The sequence below is a fragment of the Onychostoma macrolepis genome, chromosome 13, assembly GCF_012432095.1.
Source record: "Onychostoma macrolepis isolate SWU-2019 chromosome 13, ASM1243209v1, whole genome shotgun sequence".
Classification (NCBI taxonomy): domain Eukaryota; kingdom Metazoa; phylum Chordata; class Actinopteri; order Cypriniformes; family Cyprinidae; genus Onychostoma; species Onychostoma macrolepis.
Window position 1 is genome coordinate 9,108,880 of NC_081167.1, and position 21,600 is coordinate 9,130,479.

Sequence of the window (21,600 nt, forward strand, 5' to 3'; positions counted from 1 at the left end):
CCGTAATTTTACAAAGCTACAAGAATAGGTTTTGTGTGCAAAGAAAACAAAAATAACAACATACGTAAACAACGTATGCTGTTCTGTGTCAGAACGTATGTTGTACATACGTTGTTTACATATGTGATACTCTCCAAAATGAATTGAAGGAGATGAATTGTTGAATAAAGTCATTATTTTAGTTTTCTTTGCGCACAAAAAGTATTCTCGTAGTTTCGTAAAAAAATTACGGTTGAACCACTGATGTCACATGGACCTTGATTGGGTAAGGATCCTTGCTGTCTATGGGAGGGTCAGAGAGCTCTCAGAATTCATTAAAAATATCTTAATTTGTGCTCCGAAGATGAACGAACGTCTTACAGGTTTGGAACGACATGAGGATGAGTAATTAATGACAGAATTTTTGGGTGAACTATCCCTTTAACATAAACTGGGACATATATGTAGAAGATGCGAGGAAATGCTAAAATATTGTTTCCTTTGGGTCAGTTGCTTTTTTATAACTGTAGCAAGAGGAGCTCAGGCTCTGAAAGTGCAATCTAGAGAAGAGATTAAACTTATGAACACTAAACTTGGGCCGCCTTTTCCATTATGGCTCTAACTGGATAGGAATGAAGAGCTGATGTACTCACACCACGATAAAGACTGAAGTGTGCTCCACCCGGGCATGTGGGAAAAAGCTGGAAGCAGATTTTGGCAGCAGAACAGGGTTTAGCACCACACCACACCAATCAACAGCACAGATTCAACTAAAAAGATCATGGGTTATTGTGATGAAAACAAACACTTCATGTGCAGTAGAAACCGCAGTTCCTTCTGCCAGGAGAAAGGCAGCTTTCAGGGACCAGTAATGGACCGATAAAAGCAGCAGGTGCAGTGCATCATGGGTAACAGTCTCGCTGCCCACGGCGATACACAAAGTCTTTTATATACAAATTAAAAATTCCGCCCATGGCCTGTATCCTCAGCATGACCGTGTCCTCATATGTCGCACAAGAGGCAAAAAACCTTTTGCCTTTTTCCTTGCAGCTCCTTATTCTCAGTCTCTTTTATCGGCCTCTCAGTACTCCCACTCATCTGTCTTCATATCCAGGTAACTAAGGATATTCTGGGCGTGTTTAACAGCTTGCTTACGGGCAGTTTTGGTCCCCTGGTCACCCTGAGGGTCCACAGCATCAAGAGCCAGAAGTTGTTTGGTCAGTAGTTCTTCCAATACCATGTAGCTCTTGTCAGCCCTCTTGCCGTCAAAGCCCAAAACCTGAGCTTGCAGGTCACACAGGCTGGCTAAGACACGCCACACGGCCGCATGAGACGGAGCCTCGTCTGGTCCAGGGTTACGCCGTCCGAGGGCTTCCCAGAGGTCTAGGAAGGTGATGAGCGCCTGAACTTCCAACACAGCCCTGCGCCGCGCCTCCCGGATGCAGGGATTTCGCCCCGTGTCCACCTGGTCCAGGTGCGTGAGGAGACCTTGCAGCTCCGTCCCGTGTCCTGCAGCACCGTGCCGGAGCACCTCCTCCCGCAGCACTGAGACGCGTCCCCTGATCACCTCAATTTCACGGATTGAGTCATTCTGAGCTAGATCATACCTGGAAATACAGTGAATTAACTTCATTAATATAAGTTAAGTAACTAATAATCCATAAAATTTTTATTAAAATAAAATAACTCTTGATCACATACAAGTTATATTTGGAATATAAATAATAATAATTTAAATTATATATACTGTTTACATTACATAATAATAATTTATATGCAGTGTATCCTCATTTATATATATATATATATATATATTTAAAAATGTAAAAAATAAATAAATAAATAAAAAGTGTTACAAAAACTTATTTAAGAATCCTGAAAAATAACATGAAAAAAATAAAAAATAATAACACGAATCCTGAAAATACTGTATGAAACTGTTTTTAGCATTCATAAGAATAAAAATGTTTTCTTGATATTTGAAATGTTTCTTAATCACTGATGCTCAAGGAACATTTTCGTTATTATTAATGTTGAAAAAAACTTGCAGCTTAATATTTTTGTGGAATGATACCCAAACTTTTGAATGGTAATGTAAATTTTTTTATACTTTTAATACTTGAAAGTGATACATTTATTCAGCAAGGATGCATTAAATTGTTGAAAAAATAAATAAATAATAATAACAATAGTAATGTTTTATAAATATAAATACAATATTTTATAAAAATAAAATTGTTACAAAATATTTTTATTTAAAAAAAATGCTGTTATCTAGTAATTTTTCGTTTATCAAAGAATCCTGATAAAAAAAAGTATCACACCTTCCACAAAAATATCAAGCAGAAACATTGATAATAATAATAAAGGTTTCTTAAAGCTTCAGTCCGTAATTTTTTTTGTGTTCAAAATTTACAAAATTTATATAATAAGCGAGTACACCATGAATCCATGTTCCAAACCGTGTTTTTGGCTTGTCCTGAATCACTACGGTACACCTGTAATAAGTGTTTATATTCGGACTATTTTAGACTGGTTCGGGTAGGTACCGCTGCGGAGTAGCCCAGTAAACAGAGAGAAGTAGCTCCGGCTTCAATGTTCTTCTGCAAGACGCACGCAGTTCGGTTTAGGGGTCGACCGATATGTGTTTTTCAGGGCCGATACCGATTATTACAGATCAAGTAGACCGATAACCGATATTTTTAGCCGATATATATGTCTGGTGTAAAAATGAAAATTAATGTCAAAATTAAGAATAACAAGGCCTCTGACAAAAACTGCCTTCCCTGGTGTTGGTTGCACTTCTTACCCTTGTCTTCCTCCATGCATCCATCTACAATAAGGGTATATATACATACATGTCTGGTGTAAAAATGAAAATTAATGTCAAAATTAAGAATAACAAGGTCTCTGACAAAAACTGCCTTCCCTGGTGTTGGTTGCACTTCTTACCCTTGTCTTCCTCCATGCATCCATCTATAATAAGGGTAATATAAAGAGAGAGTTAAAAGTGGGGCCACTGCATGCTTCATGATTAAGCCTATGAATACTGTACTACAGCTAAACAGCTTGGGAAATGCAAGTATTTGGCTTCAATAATTTACATGTTAGAAATGTATGTGTAATAGCATAACCTCTCATAATCATAACATAATAAGTGTAAATAATTGAATTGTCTTCATAGCTCCATTGTAGAAGTTGCGAAGAAGACCGCAACTATTTTAATTAAACTATAACACTAATAGCCTGTTATAGGCACACTTGGTTCAATAGCCTATTGAAATGTCACAATTTCTGTCATTCTAATCTTGGCCTATGTGACAGTATCTTAATCTTGGCCTTTTATTTTGACGGGTTGCCATGAGGACCTCTTAAGTTTCTGTATAGCCTATGTATATGATATGACGATCGTTTTACTCAAATGAAACGGTCAAATGCTCATGAAGCAACTCTCAGAGCAGTTCTGGGGATGTTGTTCATGTATTTATGTCCTCATTTAGTGAGACGGCATATGCTGAAAATACCGCGAGTGCCGCGCACTTCAGTGTGTGTGTTTACTAATCAAAACCGCGCGTCTGTGCCATTCACATATGAGACATGCAGAATTCATATTTAAAGTCTTTTTCCAGCTTAATATTTACAGATACTAGTCCATAGCAACGAGTCGATTTAAGTGTACTGACCTACTTTTGATTAATTAATCCAAACTTTGACAAACTCTGTGACTCTGCGAAATACAGTAAATTCCATTTATATGACTGGATATACTAGAGTGCCTTTAGTCTTCCACATTGATTGGTCGAACTTGTGACTCCCAACAAATCAGATGCGCGGTGGGCGGAGACTGCTCTAGGCCACAGAGTGGCGAGTTCTGACAGGCTGCATCAGAGCCAAATAGCGCGTTTCAAAATTAAATAATTTTATCGGCACATCGGTTTTGAAAATGACGATACCGATAATCATTAAAAATGCTTAATATCGGCGCCGATAATCGGTCGACCCCTAGTCAGAGAGCTCTGTTTATTAACCGCTAGAGCACCAAAAGTTACGGACTGCAGCTGTAAGCAGCAAATCAGCATATTAGAATAATTTCTGAAGGATCATAAAGACTGAAGTTATGATGCTGTTATGATGCTAAAATATATTAAATTAGAAAACTTAAACTGCAACAATATTTCACAATATTACAGTTTTTACATTATTTTAAATCAAATAAATACAGCCTTAGTGCGCAACAAAAAATTCTAATTTACACACGTGGTCAGAATTGTTGGCACCCTTGGTAAATATGATCAAAGAAGGCTGTGGAAATAAATCTGCATTGTTTGACTTTTTTTTTTTTTTTTTTTAAAAGGTTTTCTGACCTTGAGACTCAACTATTTTCTGAAATTCTCCAGCTGTGGTCCTTGGAAAGTCTTTAGCCACTCAAACTCTCCTTCTCACCGTGCATTAGGACGATATAGACACACGTCCTCTTCCAGGCAGTTTTGTAACATTTTATGTTGATTGGAAATTTTTAATTATTGCCCTAATGGAGGAAATGGGAATTTTCACTGCTCTAGCTCTTTTCTTAAAGCCACTTCACTAATTTGTGAAGCTCAATTATCTTTTGCTGCATCTCAGAAATATATTCTTTGGTTTTTCTCATGGTGATGGATGATTAAGGAATTTGGGCTTTGTTTTCCCTCCTATTTATATTTCTGTGAAACAGGAAGCCATGGCTGGATAATTTCATGTTCATAATCCAGCTGGTGTGCTCAAAATTGTGAATATGAATGGGAATATACTTCAGAGATATATATTCATAAGAATTTCTAGGGGTGCAAATAATTGTGTCCAACATGTATTTGAGAAAAACATTTATTTTGTAATGATATTTCCCCCCCATTTTAAATTCTTATTATCCAATGAAAGGTTAGATTTTTGTGATTTTTTTTAAATAAAAGATCAAAAGGATTAACAATGCACATTTATTTTCACAGCCTTCTTTGATCATATTTACCAAGGGTACCAACAATTCTGACCACGTGTGTATATTTTTAAATTTCATCCTTAAATAAGACTAATTAAATGTCACATAAGTAAACATTATACAGAATTTCATACAGGTTTGTGTGTTGATGTGTGTATTTAGTGTTACCTGCGTGTGTCCTCTCCTTCTCCCTCCAGGTCAAGATGTTTTAGCAGACCATTGATTTCCTCCACCACTTGTTTTCTGTAGTTCCTCACCGCAGCATTACTAGACACATCCAGGGCGTCCAGTTCAACCAACAGCTCTGTAAGGATCCTTGCCAGGTGGGCACAGCTATCACGCCCACTCAGACCCATCAGCAGAGCCACTTCCTGGCACCGGGCACCACTCACCTACACAAGATGAGTTAATTTCAGGTTCTCTTTATTTTACTGTCAACATTGTTTAAGTTGTTTCATGGCTAAATTTATTTATTTTTTTTCAAAAATGATTTAAAATGTTATATACAATACCATTCAAAAGTGGGCTCAGAAAGTTTTTTTTTTTTTTAAAAGAAGTCTCCTATGCTCAGTAAGGCTGCACTTATTTAATCATAAATACAGTAAAAGCAGTAAATTTGTGAAATATTATTACAATTTAAAATAACTGTTCTCTATTTGAATATATTTAAACATTTAATTTATTGCTGTGATGCAAAGCTGAATTTTCAGCATTATTACTCCAGTCTTCAGTGTCACATGATCCTTAAGATCTTATGCTCCCCAAACTTTTGAATGGTGGTGTAAATAAAACACTATTAACATTTGAATGGCTATTTTCCACTCTCTCTCTGACCTTTAAAATAAAAAAGGTCTGTTTTGTAACTGCTGTATCTTCACATGTAAAAATAAATAAGTTATTTGCTGGTTAAGATGCAGGATTGTGATTTCTCGTAATCTTTTTTTTTTTTAGCAATACCACTCACCTGCGCCATGACTTGATTAATACGCTGCACAGCCTCATGTGTGTCATCGGACAACGGCAGCGCCAACGTATGAGTGCGGACACGACCCTCCAGTATTTCCTGTACGGCACAGACTCGTGTCAGCGCTTTGTAACGGGCCTTCCTGAGCGGGACACTTCCACCCGTCTTAACCTGGGCCAGCCGCATGGCCACGTCCTGCACAGCCTCCACCAGCTCCTCACTGATCTCAAAGGCATCCTGAGCCTGGCCCTGCCGGAACGGCTCCACAACCCCTTCATTCAGCAAGTTCTGCGCCTCCTGGGTCAGCTCCTCAATGGCCAGCCGAGACGGATGCGTAGCATTGCCCTCCAGGTAGCGAAGCAGACCCTCGACCTCTCCTGCCGCACGCTTCCGAGCCTGCTGAAGCTCCGGCCGGCCCTCCGTCTCCACCTGGGTCAGGAAACAAAACATGGTTAAGAAGAATGAACTAGTGTGACTTCATATTGAACTAAAAAGTTTGATGGCCTGTCCTGACCTTATCGACCTCCAGCAGTAATCGGGTCAGCTCTCGCTCCAGTCGTTTGTACTCTCTGTCGTTCTGCAGGCCGCTGTAAGAGCACACCTGTGGGCCCAGGCTGGCAATCTCCCTTTGCACCTCGTCCAGCCGTAACAGGGCTGGGTGCTGCCCAGGGTACGGGCCCTGGGGTCCCGCATAACCTGCGAAGGGTCCTGGCATTTGCTGCGTCTGTTGCTGCTGACTGCCATGATCCATCGTCCTCTTCCCACCATCAAAGGGTTTCCTAAACAGGCTGAAGGAGAAGAGAGAGGTGAGAGCTGGTCAGGATATGGAAATAGTCACAGTGTGATGTTGGGACAATAAATACAGAGGATGAAATGGAATACAAGTAAAATAGAAGATTTTTATGGGTAGCTGGCAGGAAAACTACTTTAAACAACATTTTGTTAATTCTTTTATTGTACAGGTAGAATTTATAAGCTCATACTAATTGATAATAGCAGACTATATAAAATATTGTGAGAAAAAAAAAGTTTTTACACTGCATGACCATTTAAATGAACTAGTGAAAGCAGTAAGATGATTAAAGAAATGATTGTATAATTTTAGGTGCTTTTTTTAAACAAACTAGCATTCAAAATTGTTTGCTTTTGTTTTTGAAAGAAAACTTTTATGCTGACCAAGGCTGTATTTATTTAAATCAAAAATACAGTAAAATTAATCATTATAAATGTCTTTACTGTCAGTTTTTAGAATAACTTACTGACCCCAAACTTTTGAACAGTAATGTACATTCAAATCTGTCACCAAATAAATAAATTAAAGTTCACAGACATACTGTACTTCAACTACACTTATACAGTGGCCTCAAAAAGCACTTAGAGAAAGAAGATATTTTGAAGTTTCCGGTCCCCGTTGACTTCCATAGTATGGAAAAAAACATATGGAAGTCAATGGGAACTAGAAACTGAAAGGTACCAACCTTTCTTCACACATTCTTCAAAATATCATGTTCCACAGAAAAATTCACACAGGATTGGAATGACATGCGGTTGAGTAAATGATGACAGAATTTTCATTTTTGGGTGAATTATCGCTAAAAGACACACTTAAAATGAATATTATTGTATTAAAACAAAATAACAAAACATCAGGCAAACACGTGGTGACAAACAAATGTTTCTTCTTCCTAAATTACTTTATCCAGCAGGTAATTTTTAGTGGATGTCTATAATAAGAAGTTTAAAAAAAAAGAAGATATGACCCACTTGTCAAAAACTCAAGACTGTATTATTGTGTGTTGGGATAAAATAGGGTTAATCCTAACCCAGGTAAACTTTTATTAAGAAAAATACAGGAGAGAGGTTTTGTGCACAGGTTGTATGTGTTGTACAGCTGTGATGACTAAGGCTGACTAAACCAAAGGTTTCCAACTACACCCATCATAAACAAAACACAAACCAAATAGGCTTGCCAATGCAGGAGCTGTATGACTGCATGACATCACAAACCTCCGTTTGTTAAGTGGACAACCTTTATGAACAAACAGTTTCCCAAAACCAGAAGGTTCGTATAACTTGCTTAATCTGTCCATCTGAAATGCAACCATTCATGCATACCAAGTCTGACTTTCTGAAACTAATCCATTCATCTGATTATGACAAAAACAGGCAGGTTGTGTCAACCCAACTTACTGGAAGGTCTTGGAAAGTGTACTCCCTACCTGCCGGTGTCATGAAATCATGGGGACCTACTCATTTCCACAAAAAGATGGCAAAATCTGGCTACTAGTACATGTTATATAAGTGTATCAAATCAAAAGCACCTACAGAAGATGTTTAGAGAAATAAAGTGTCCCTAAGAGCAGATGCCCTTCAAGAACAGTCCATTCAGAGCTGTCTTACCTCTGCAGATTCAAAGTCCTAGACAATACTTTACTGGCAGCAGACTGCCGCTGCTATTCCCTAAGGAACTGTCTGTGATGTCATGGACAGATCATATTCTTGGTCCTTAAAGAGACAGTGTCCATTAGCACCCAGACCATAGTGCTCATGAAATACATTTAATAACAAGACATGGAAGAGATTATAGAAGGCTTTAAATATAATGTAGAGCTACTGAGCAATTACATTTAAGTTCTTGGTAGATGCTTTCTCATCAATGTACCTAACAAGAAGTACACAAATATGGTATTTTCGGTTATCCTTTATTTTAAGGTGTTCTTGTTACAGTGTTATACATTTAAGTACTGACTGAGTAATATTAATACATGTACTACTTATATGGTTATGATTAGGGTTTGGCTTAGGGTTACTTGTATGTAATTATGCATAATTAGTTGATTTTATAATAGTAAGTACATGTAACATGTGTAACAAGAACACCTTAAAATAAAGTGTTACCATATTTTCTATGTGGCCTTTTTCAGAGCAGGAAGTCAAGGATACAATAAAAGCGCAAGCGTGTAATTTATTATTATTATTGTTTTATTTAAAAATGCAGTTCTTTTGATCAACATCATGATTAGCATTTCCTTGTTAGGAAACAACACTGCTTGCAAGACAGCAAAAGAACTGGGTTAAAGTTTTGGGTAAATTTAAATTTTAGGCTTTGAATCTGCACCAGAGCTGCTTTGCTTGCTGCGTGCTGTGTTTGTATGCATTTAACATTTTATCAATGTACATCAGTGAGGGATTTAAGCTTATATATTTTTTTTCAAAACGTATCAAGTTTACAAAAATAAAAAAAGACTGAAATTATCAACATAACATGTTTTGTTTATTGGGTTGAAGTTTGATTACCACAGCAAATAATTTCTCTTACACTCATCAATACTGCATTTATTTGATCAGAAATACAGTAAAACAGTAATATTGTGAAATATTACAAGAACTGTTATCTATTTTATTTTCAGCATCATTACTCCTGTATTCAGTGTCACATAATCCTTCAGAAATCATTCTAATATGCTGATTTGCTGCTCAGAAAACATTTCTTATTATTATCAATGTGTAAACAGATGTGCTGCTTTATATTTTTGCAGAACAAAAATATGATACGAGGTCATGTTATGATGATGCATTGTTTAAGGATTCTTTAACGAAAAGCATTTGAAATATAAATGTTTTGTAACATTATAACGGTCAATTTTGATTTAATGTGTCCTTGCTGAAGAGAAGTAGTAATTTCTTTAAAAAAAGAAATAATAACTGACCCCAAACACACATAGACACACACACATATATATATGAAGAGAAATTTTCATCTAAAATGAGCATTTTTTTATCAGGCTCCTTTGTGAAGGTTCAGTAATTTTACTCTAATGGCAATGTATAGGTGCTTTTCTATGCAATTAAAGTGAAATAACTGAACGTAAATATAGGAGCCTGAAAAAAATGCTCATTTTAGAAGAAAATTTCAGACGGCACTTAGAGTCTTTTGCATCTGAACTCTTCATTCATTCATTATATACACACACACACACACACACACACACAAAATTTAAACTTTCATATATTCTAGATTCATTACATGTAAAGTAAAACATTTCACAAGTTTTTTTGTTTTAATTTTGATGATTAGAGCTTACAGAGGGATGCTCCGATCAGGATTTTTGCAGCCGATACCGATTTCTTGTCATGGTGATCAGCCGATGCCGATTCTGATGCTTCAAGGCAAGCTTTATATAACATATGTAATAATGTTATATAAATAATCACAAAAATTATTCCTTATACAGTGAACATTTTAAAATGCCTTTAAATTGGGTTTATGCATAACATTATGTATATCAGGATACTTAATATAAGACAAAAATAAATACAAACAAAATGGAGCAGTCTGATGCAACCCACACTAAAATAATAACACGTGTGCAGTGATGCGCAGATCAGCTCTAACATCACTGAATCGGCTGTTAAAAATGAACCATCCATTCATCATATCATCATGCAAAACATACACGATAAATAGCAAATTTTTCATTGTTTCTCGAAACATCATAGCATTTCCACGCCGGCGATGACATGACTGCAGTGCCAAATCATTTATGTCCCCACGCATCATGTATGTCCTCATGTGTTGACGTCATCAAATTGTGATCGGTTCGTGAGACTGGCCAAGTGTAGTGAATACCGATCGAGTCATAAAATGTGATTAATGGCCAATACCGATCTCCGGCCGATCGATCGGAGCATCCCTAAACGTCAAAAACCCAGTATCTCAAAATATTAGAATATTTCCTAAGATCAATCAAAAAAAGGATTTGCAAAACAGAAAAGTTCAAGTTCTTTAAAGTATGATCATTTATGCACTCAATACTTGGTCGGGGCTCCTTTAGCTCAAACTCCAGCATCAGTGAGGTGTGGCATGGAAGCGATCAGCCTGTGGCACTGCTGAGGCACTACTGAGCCTTCAGCTCGTCTGTATTGTTGGATCGACTGTTTCTCATGTTTCTCTTGAAAATATCCCATATGGGGTTCAGGTCAGGCATGTTGGCTGGCCAATCAAGCACAGTAATATCATGGTCAGGAAACCACTTGGAAGTGGTTTTGGCACTGTGGGGAGGTGCTAAAGTCCTGCTGGAAAAGGAAATCAGCTTCTCCATAAAGCTTGTCAGCAGATGGAAACAAAGTGCTCCAAAATCTCCTGGTAGATGGCTGCACTGACTTTGGACTTGATAAGACACAATGGACCAACACCAGCAGACGTCACGGCACCCCAAATCATCACTGACTTCGGAAACTTCACACTGGACTTCAAGCAGCTTGGATTCTGTGCCTCTGCAGTCAGACCTTGATTTCCAAATGAAATGCAAAATTTACTTTTATCTGAAAAGAGGACTTTGGACCACTGAGCAACAGTCCAGTTCTTTTTCTCCACAGCCCAGGTAAGACGCTTCTGACGTTGTCTCTGGTTCAGAAGTGGCTTGGTAGCCCTTTTCCTGAAGACGTCTGAGCGTGGTGACTCTTGATGCACTGACTCTAGCTTCAGTTCACTCCTTGTGAAGCTCTCCCAAGTGTTTGAATCGGCTTTGCTTGACAGTATTCTCAAGCTTGCAGTCATCCCTGTTGCTTGTGCACCTTTTCCTATCCAATTTCTTCCTTCCAGTCAATTTTGCATTTAATATGCTTTGATACAGCACTCTGTGAACAGCCACCCCTTTCAGTAATGATCCTCTGTGACTTACCCTCTTTGTGGAGGGCGTTGATTGTCTTCTGGACCACTGCCAAGTCAGCAGTCTACCCCATTATTGTGGTTTCAAAGAACAATAGATACCCGGAATTTATAATGCAAGGATGGTCAATTAATGAAACTCAAATGTAAATATTCTAATATTTTGAGATACTGGATTTTTGACTTTCATGAGCTGTAAGCTCTAATCATCAAAATTAAAGCAAAAAACTTTGCATGTAATAAATCTAGAATATATGAAAGTTTCACTTTTTGAAATAAGTTACAAAAAAAAACTTTTTCACGATATTCAAATTTTTTGAGATGCACCACCTGTATATATATGTATTTTATATATGTAAAATACATACATAGGCCTACTTGTAATACACACACACACACGTATATACACACACACACACATATATACACACATACATACATACATACATACACATATATACACACACACATATATACACACACACACACACACACACATATACACACATACACACACGTATATACACACACACACACACACACACATACATACACGTATATACACACACACACACACATACACACGCACGTATACACACACACACACACACACATACATATATATATATATATACACACACACACACACACACACACACACATATATATACACACGCGTATATACACACACACACACACGTATATATACACACGCACACACACACACATACATACACATATATATACACACGCACGTATATACACACGCACGTATACACACACACATACATACATACACGTATATATACACACGCACACACATACATACACGTATATATATACACACGCACACACACACACACACATACATACATATATATACACACGCACGTATACACACACACACACACACACACACATACATACACGTATATATACACACGCACGTATACACACACACACACACATACACGTATATATACACACGCACGTATACACACACACACACACACACACACGTATACACACACACACAGCCATGGCCAAAAGTATTGTCACCCTTGGTAAATATGATCAAAGAAGGCTCTGAAAATAAATCTGCATTATTAATCCTTCTGATCTTTTATTAAAAAATAAAAATAATAACATCACAAAAACCTAACCTTTCACTGAACTAAAACAATTGAAAATGGGGGGAAAATCTCATTATGAAATTAATGTTTTTCTCAAGTACAAAAAAACATTAAAAAAAAAAAAAAAAAACATTTTTGGCGGGGAGGGACCCCTTTGAGTTCCGACACTAAAGTGCCCTTGCGGTCCGGTGCCCCTGCTCTGCGATTTTTGCCGAGGGTAGGGGTGTGCGATATGAATTTTTTCGATCGTGGACAATAAAAATATCTCCACGATCTGCTTTTGAAGAAATATCGTTGTATTGTGCATTTTTATTATGTCGAGAACCGTTCATCCAATCGACTTCACGCGTGGTGGGTGTGTTGCTGCGGACCCAAGGGAGTGCAGTGTCGCATTTTGGTGCAATATGGACACGCGACACGTTCAGAATTAATAAACTTTTAATAAACTACAGAACAGCGCGAGCCGGAAGCGGCGCACCTCACTAACTGTAATAAATAAAGAACACTGTAGCATACTTTCAATAACAGCAACACACATTTTAATTAAGGAACAGTTTAAATATATATATATATATTTTAATGACTGCAGTATTCGCAAGTGCACATTTTTATCATGTGTAAAATTACTGATTAACATGGCGGATAAAAGCAGCTCGTTTTTTTTTTTTTTACACCAACAATATGCGTAGTACTTACAGAACTCAGGTGATTTTTCAAACTTGATGTACTGCTGTGGTAGGCCAGTTTCAAATCACATATTTGGCACACTGCCTTTGTCTCCTCACTCAATTTAAAGTGCTCCAACACAGCTGAGGTCTTTGGCATTTTTGTCTTCTCTTCCAGATGAACTGAATCATGACATTCATGACGTTCACTCATGGGCGATTCATATTCAAGCGCGAATGAGAACCGTTTCGCGGGGCATGCCAGGGGTTGGAGAAAAAAATAAAATTAATTAATTAATTTTAAAAAAGGAATATTCAAATCTCAAAATTGAAAATCGAATGCCAACCCACCGAACGAATATTCGAATAATCAAATATTCTGCTCCAGCCCTACAAATTAGTGAAGTTGCTTTAAGAAAAGAGCTAGAGCAGTGAAATTTCCCATTTCCACCATCAGGGCAATAATTAAGAATTTCCAATCAACATAAAATGTTACGAAACTGCCTGGAAGAGGACGTGTGTCTATATCGTACAAATGCTCCGTGAGAAGAAGAGTTTGAGTTACTAAAGACTCTCCAAGGACCACAGCTGGAGAATTGCAGAAAATAGTTGAGTCTCGGGGTCAGAAAACCTTAAAAAAAATTGTCAAACAGCCCCAACATCACCGCATGTTGTTGTTTGGGAGGGTTTCAAGAAAAAAACTCCAGGCTCATCCAAAAATAAACTCCAGTATATTCAGTTATCAGACACGACTGGAACTTCAAATGGGACTGGCTTCTATGGTCAGATGAAACTAAAAAATTTGCTTTTTAGCAGCAAACACTCAAGATGGGTTTGGTGAACACAGGGATAAAAAGGACCCCATGTGTACAATGAAATATACTGCTGTGTTTTTGATGTTGTGGGCCTATATTTCTGCTGGAGGTCCTGGGCATCTTGTTTAGACACATGGCATCATGGATTCTATCAAATACCAACAGATAAAAAAATCAATAAGTGACTGACTCTGTTAGAAATCTTATAATGGGCCATGTTTGGATCTTCCAACCGTACAATAATCCAAACACAAACCTCAAAAACAACACAAAAATAGGTCACTGAGCACAAAACCAAGCTTCTGCTGGCCATTCCAGTCCTCTGACCTGAACCCTGTAGAAAATTAGTGGCTGAACTGAAGAGTAGAAGCAGCAACATGGAGCTGGGAATCTAAAGGGTCTGGAGTGATTCTGGATGAAGGAATGGTCTCTGATCTCTTGTCAGGTGTTCTCTAACCTCATCAGGCATTATAGGAGAACATTTAGAGCTGTTAAACTGGCAAATGGAGGTTTCAAAAAGTATTGAATAAAAGGTGCCGTTAATTGTAATTATTTATTTCATAATGATATTTCCCCCCATTTTAAATTCTTATTATCCAATGAAAGGTTAGATTTTTGTGAATTGTTTTAAATAAAAGATTAAAAGGATTAACAATGCAGATTAATTTTCACAGCCTTCTTTGATCATATTTATCAAGGGTGCCAATACTTTTGGCCATGACTGTATATATACATAAACACATACACAATTTTTATAAAAAAATGCAAAACTATTCTCACCTCAGCAGTATAATTTAGACAATGTTCCAGCTGTACACACATTACAAACTGAGGCATGAGTCAAAATAATTTTCTGTAGTAATTGAGAGTATTCCGCAGATGCTGGTGAAATATTAAACTTCATTTAATCCTGAATATTCCTTTAATGCACAATATATGTACAGCCGTGCAGTGAGAATGCAGTCCTTGTATACCTCAGGATCAAAGATGTTAAGCTTGTTCTTGATCGCTTTTTTCCTCTAAAAGTATGCCTTGGGTGCTTTATCCTTATATATATATATATATATAGAAAAAACCCCCCCCAAAAAAAACCAGTAGAACGTTGTCAAGAAGAAAACTCATGGCAGTGTCAAATAAAATGATTACAGCAGCCATATATAAGTAAAAATCTCCAAAAAAGGCTCCGATCTACAACAAAGCCATTTAGATATTATTGTTGCATTCAAAAATCTCGAAAAAATACAGCCAGGAAACATCAAGGTTCAAGAGAACTAATAAACAGTTCCCCTAGCTTGTTGATTTCTGCTCCCACCGTTGAGAAACAGTACGACGTTATGTAGTGTAACGTCATGCTGTGATTGTAGGAGGGGAGGGGAGGGAAGGGTCAGATAAGGATGAGTCAGAACATCATCTGTCCAGATGCTCCACCTGCTACCCAGCTTCCTGTCTCCCCTCCTTTATCGTTCTCCGCTATCCAGTAATTTAAGCAACATGAGACCTCTTATTATAGGTTGCAACTTCTCACAAGTAAATATGGGCACAAACACTTTGGACTATGAAATCTGGGTAGAGCCAAAGAGCCAACATGCCATCCATGCCAGAGCTTATCAGTGGGCACCGCTAAATACATCACTGCTTCTCTCACCATTCATGGCATTCTGACACATCAGAGTCAATCCATTATTTTCTAAAGCTCAAATTTACATGGCCTGGATGGGACAATATTTTTATGGATGGTCCCCAGTGAATAAGCCATAAGTATTTCCTACATTGTTTTGCCTTTATCCTTATAGCCCTTCTCAATAATGCTCAAGAACCACTTCACTGACTTCAAACAAACAACTAGAGTCTCTTTTACACAACAAACAACCAATAATGTGGATATACAGACTTGATTCCAGCACACATATTATCTTACCAATGCATCTTATTGAATTTAATACAGATGAAAACAGGGCTGCGAGGGATAGACTTACAATCTTTACAACAGCACAAACTGTATAAAGGTTTAGACCATATCATCAACTCTCAAAACTGTTTTATGGAGCATTTGTAAGCTGAAGGTTTTTTCCAGAAACACATTTCGTCAGCTGAACAGTTTGTATGTTAAGCAACGGTACAATCCATTGAACAAACTGCACTTCTATCCCGCAGCTTTGTTGTAAAATAATAATATTAAAAAATGAAAAATAAATCACCTGAAACTGATGGAGGTCTAAACTAATTAGACTAGTAGACTAACTAAAACAGTTCTCTGTTCATGGAGGCTGAAAGCAATGTGATAATGATGCATTTAATTTTTATACTGTAAAAAAACATCCTGTTAAATTTAGGCTATAAACTGTCAGCTGTGCGTGCCAAAAATTCACAGTACAAAAAATTCTGTGATAATCAACAGCGCAACACATGTGACACTAAAATTATACAATAAACATTAACATAACATAAATAATAAACAAACTACACTATGGAAAATCCATAAAAATATGACCTAATGTACTGTGCACTATTACTGTGTACCGTCATAATGTAATATGAAGGAATTGATTCTGTATCGATTTTTCACAGGTGTTTTACCCATATTTTGAATTAAACATTGTGTTGTGTTTTAAAGTTAAATTAAATGTCTGTTAACTTAATGGATAATGTCCTGGCAGAACCAAGAACATTATCTTTAATTATTAAATTAAAAATGACCAGACTTCTATTTCAGTTACTGAGACTAATAGCAGGGGTCTTCAAACTTCAGCATCAGTACTACAGGGAGGGAGTCCAGATTCTGGAACTGTCCACAGCAGCTCTGATGCTGATGTTACCGGCGAGATCAACTAAAACTGCCTTCTGTTCATGGAGGCTGGATGCAAAACACATCTTCTCATCATCATCATCATCATCATCGTATGTGCCACCATGAAGAGTGTCTTACAGCTGTGCCCTGATACATCAACCAGGAACGTAACATGTCCCCCCAATATGGCTTTTACGATGGCTGATTCTTAAATTACTACATTTGTTCGTCTCCCGGTAGTCTACTGAATGGCTACATCCTTGACATGAACTATAAAATCAATAAAGCTGAGTTAGAATATGAACATGCAACACCAAAACGATTTGTCCCGTAATCTGACAACGCTGCGCTTGGATTTACATGAATGAAACCATCGCAGAAGGACATTTATATTGCTTCTGAACACCAGCCAACCCTATCCGACACAATCCGAGCACATCTCACCACCTCCTCCTAAAATGCGCAGCATATTTCTCACCTTTTCAACGCGCCGAAAACGTTCGCGCACATGTCTAACGGACCCTGTTTCCATCAGCTGCGCTGCTGAAATGTTTTGCGCGGTGCAACACTCCAGTAATTTCTGGATCGTGGACTCGCAGCGACACTGGCAGAGACTGGCATTTAGAGCAGCAGCAGCATCATATCGGTATGGACTGCATTCCTGCCCCTGCCCCTCCCCTTCCCTCGCACTATAAGCGCTAGTGATTCATCTCAGTGACTCGTTTGAATCGGTTCACTAAATGAGTCATTCAGTGACTCGTTATGCAGTTGCACCGTTACGCCGGTAGGTGGCGCCAGGTGAGTGCCATTTTGTGTGGTAATGAATCTTTCACTTTGAGTCATTGATGACTGTAAAAAGATTTATCATTCTTTTTAATTTTTTGCCTGCCAACAAATCTTTTAAGAAAACATTATAAGTGTTTTTCTCAAAAATTACAACAAAGCATATCTTACATTTTTCCCCCATTTACTCAACTGCCCTTTCATGACATTTAATTAAGCTATAGAAAAACAATGGAAATAGCCTAAACAAATTAGGAATTACATTCATTTTTATCGTGTATGTTTATTAGTAGGGTTGGGTACCGTTCACATTTGAACCGGTTTAACAGAGGTTTACTGTTAAAATTAATACATGGTAGAAAAATTGTGTGAATATACCTTTAAAAATATAGCAAAAATAATAATTGTATTTTTTTCTACAATTAAGTGGTTAATGTGGTTGTAATAATTATTTTTTATCATTTAATTGTTTTATTTAAATTTGTCACTAAATGGAATATATAAAGACGTACATTATACTGTACAAAAGTAATACAAGAGTATTACTGTATACTGTGTGTATACAGTATGATAGGATGCTAGTTTTCTCAAATGAAACGGTAAAATTCTCATGAAGTGACTCTCACAGCCTGTAAGTTCATGTTGTCATGTAGTGAGATGCAGAGTCCGAAAATCACCGCGAGTTCACGTGTGCTTCAGTATTTGTGTAGTAAACAAAACCTCGTCTCCGCCATTCATACATACCGAGGCTAACGGAACATGCAGGATTCATATTTAAACCGTCTTTAATATTCACATACACTAGTTCATATGGCGATTCAAATTAAGTGACAGACATTCTTTTATTCATCCAAAACTTGACGAATTCTGTGGCATTCCGCGCTATCGAGTAAATTCCGTTTTTATGAATGGACTCCGCCGATCCTGTCCGCGTTTTCGCGGAAACCATATGACCCTAGAAATGTAAGCACACTTCAGAACATTTCGGTTTGCCCTGTGTGTTGTGTTTTAAAGAGTTGCAGGGGTGACAAGTCACAGGGTCTCGCTCTCTTTCTCTCTCGTATGCGCCCAAATGCATTCTCAGGTACCGAAATTTGGTACCGAATGATTTAATGTGAATCGATACTCGGTAGTACCGACGCAATTCGGTCCGTACCCTTAAAAGTACCAAGTTCGGTACCCAACCCTAGTTATTAGTAGTGCTGTCAAACGATTAATCGCGAATAACTGCATTCAAAATAAAAGTTTTTGTTTACGTAATATATGTGTGTGTACTGTGTATATTTATTATGAATATATAAATACACATACATGCATGTATATATTTAAGAAAAATGCTATGTTTATATATTAAATATATTTATATCTAATAAATTATATGAATATATTATAAACATGTAAATATTTTCAAAATATATATTTTGTGTGTGTATTTATATACATCATAAATATACACAGTACACGCACATATATTATGTAAATAAGAGATTAATCACGATTAATCGTTTGACAGCACTAGTTATTAGTTATTTTTTACACATTCATAATTCTGTTTTGAGAAGGATATCGATTCACATGCCAAGATTAACAAACATTCTCTGGATTCATTCAGCTGCTGATCAGCCTGGTTTGTTTGTCTCTCAATCAGTGTCACTCCAAATCTCATTCAGACTAAAACACTGACTGAGTTCAGAATAGCATACTACTCATATCAGGCTAGTTATGCAGGTGACATAAATGCAGCACATGGTTACAATAAAAAGAACATCATCCATTGGCGTGGACGATAATATAATTATCATTCTTGGTGTGAACGGGCCTTAAATGCACGCTTCAGTTATGTTGTACTCTGGCTTCTGATTGGCTGTGAATGTTTGTTTTTATCATTCATCAGCTGGAAAACAAAAAATTGTTCTGAAAGCGATTCCAACAATATTGTTCCTCCGTCATTGTCGTTATAGCTGTGCCACGGATTCCGTATTCTCATAGAATTAGAAAGATTAATAAAACTTTATAGTCAAGTTATATTTATCATCCCTGACACCAAAAACGATAATTAGCTACTATATTGTAAATATTTTAGTTTTAAATTTAAATTTTAGCTTTAGATTCAGACTGCCTGTCAGTGTTTTTTTTTTTAAAGTGTTGATTCATCAGCTGAAAAAAAAAAAAAAAAGTGATTCCAACAATATCTTTCCTCTGTCATCCTTATAACATGTGGACTTCCCTATTCTCATAGAATCAGAATATCAAAACCTCAATATCTTCCTTGACTGTAAGAATATAAAGGTTGAATATGAAAATAGGCATACAAAGATACAAACAAAAAAGACCGAAATTCTCTTCTAAAATAAGCATTTTTATCAGGTTCCTATGTGTAGGTTCAGTAATTTCATTTCAATTGCAATGAATAGGTTGTTTTCATTGCTATTAAAATAAAATAACTGAACATAAACATAGGAGCCTGGGGAAAAAAATCAAATTTTAGAAGAACATTTCAGACGGCACTTGGAAGCTTTTGCATCTGAATTCTTCATATATATATATATGACATATATAAAGACATTTCCATTCTGCCAAGATATTGGCACTGGTAAATCCAACCAATTAAATATTCCTTTGCAGTCCTCACTACTTGCTCGTGCTAAAGTCAATATCTAAAGACAGGTGTGCAGTCAAAAGAGAGAGACTTCAGTAAACTAAAAATATCAATGGTGTATAGTAGCTAACGAGAACGATTCACTTAAAAGACTCGTTCAAAAACAGCGATTCGTTCACAAACGAAACTCCACACTGGGGAGACCATTCCTCACACCGGGAGGGATCCCTCATACTGTAAAATCTTCATTTGCAACACATTTGCCTGATCAATAAATAAAACAATCTCTCCGTAAACTGAGGCATGTCATATCGATACAGCACGAAATCTACTGACTCACCCCACTTCATAATTTTTGGTAAACACATTTAGGCGATGAAGTCACAAGTGAACTCCCTTCCACAAGACAAAGTGGTTTCATCTTTTATGCACAACAACGTCAACGAATCTGGTGTAAACGTAATAGCTGAGCTGCGTAAAACAATTTAAAACGACACGAATGACTCGGAATAATCCGCGTGTTTAGCTTGCTGCTATTAGGTCCATTCAAAGCACACAAAGACATTGATCAGCTCTCATTAAGAGCTCATAGCAGTGCAAGGTGAGGCGTTGTATAAATTAAACACATTGTCATATAAATACATGTCTTATTAAACATGATGTTTAACGGGCTGTCCATCCTACCTGCATAACCAGCGGGCAGCCATTGGTGCGCCTGTGTTTACAGATTAAACACAACGCAATTTTCGTTTACAACCACCGGGCATACATGTCTAATGACATAAACCAGCTGGCCAAGCGAGAACGAACCAGTTACGAAGAGTTTGAATTCATTAAACGTCAATAACACGTGTCGTGTGTTTAAATTAGCGCAAAGAATATAACAAAAAAGAAGCCTCTTATGCTCACCAAGGCTTTGGCTGCATATATTTACCCCAAATACAGTAAAACAGCAATATTATTGCAATTTTACAAAGTTTAATTTATTCCTGTGAGGATGTATTTTCAGCATCATTACTCCAGTTTGATCCTTCAGAAATCTTTCGAATATGCTGATTTGCTGTGATATATATATATATATATATATATATATATATATATATATATATATATATATATATATACAGTGATACATTTTCAGGATTCTTTAATAGAATTTAAATTCAAATATTCAAAAACATTATTTAAAATGGAATTTTCATGTAACAATGTAAAAATATTTACTGAAAGC

The 21,600-nt window shown here is 36.9% G+C and overlaps 1 protein-coding gene across 5 annotated transcripts; it reads right to left on the reverse strand.

Annotated features, from left to right (window-relative positions):
• Positions 1 to 339: 339 nt before the first annotated feature.
• Positions 340 to 21,211, reverse strand: bag5 (BCL2 associated athanogene 5). Of its 5 annotated transcripts, none has more exons than XM_058795740.1 (7): positions 21,054 to 21,211; positions 6,430 to 6,703; positions 5,916 to 6,344; positions 5,120 to 5,343; positions 2,932 to 2,955; positions 2,789 to 2,812; positions 340 to 1,586 (listed from the first exon to the last, which is right to left on the reverse strand). In XM_058795740.1, the coding sequence occupies exons 1-7, from the start codon at positions 21,074 to 21,076 to the stop codon at positions 1,061 to 1,063; spliced, it is 1,524 nt and encodes a 507-aa protein (XP_058651723.1). In that variant the 5' UTR covers positions 21,077 to 21,211; the 3' UTR covers positions 340 to 1,060. The 5 variants fall into 5 exon arrangements, with proteins under 5 accessions (XP_058651723.1, XP_058651722.1, XP_058651726.1 ...); XM_058795739.1 differs by lacking the exon at positions 21,054 to 21,211 and adding an exon at positions 17,466 to 17,640; XM_058795743.1 differs by lacking the exon at positions 21,054 to 21,211 and adding an exon at positions 14,980 to 15,166.
• Between the last annotated feature and the right edge of the window lie 389 nt (positions 21,212 to 21,600).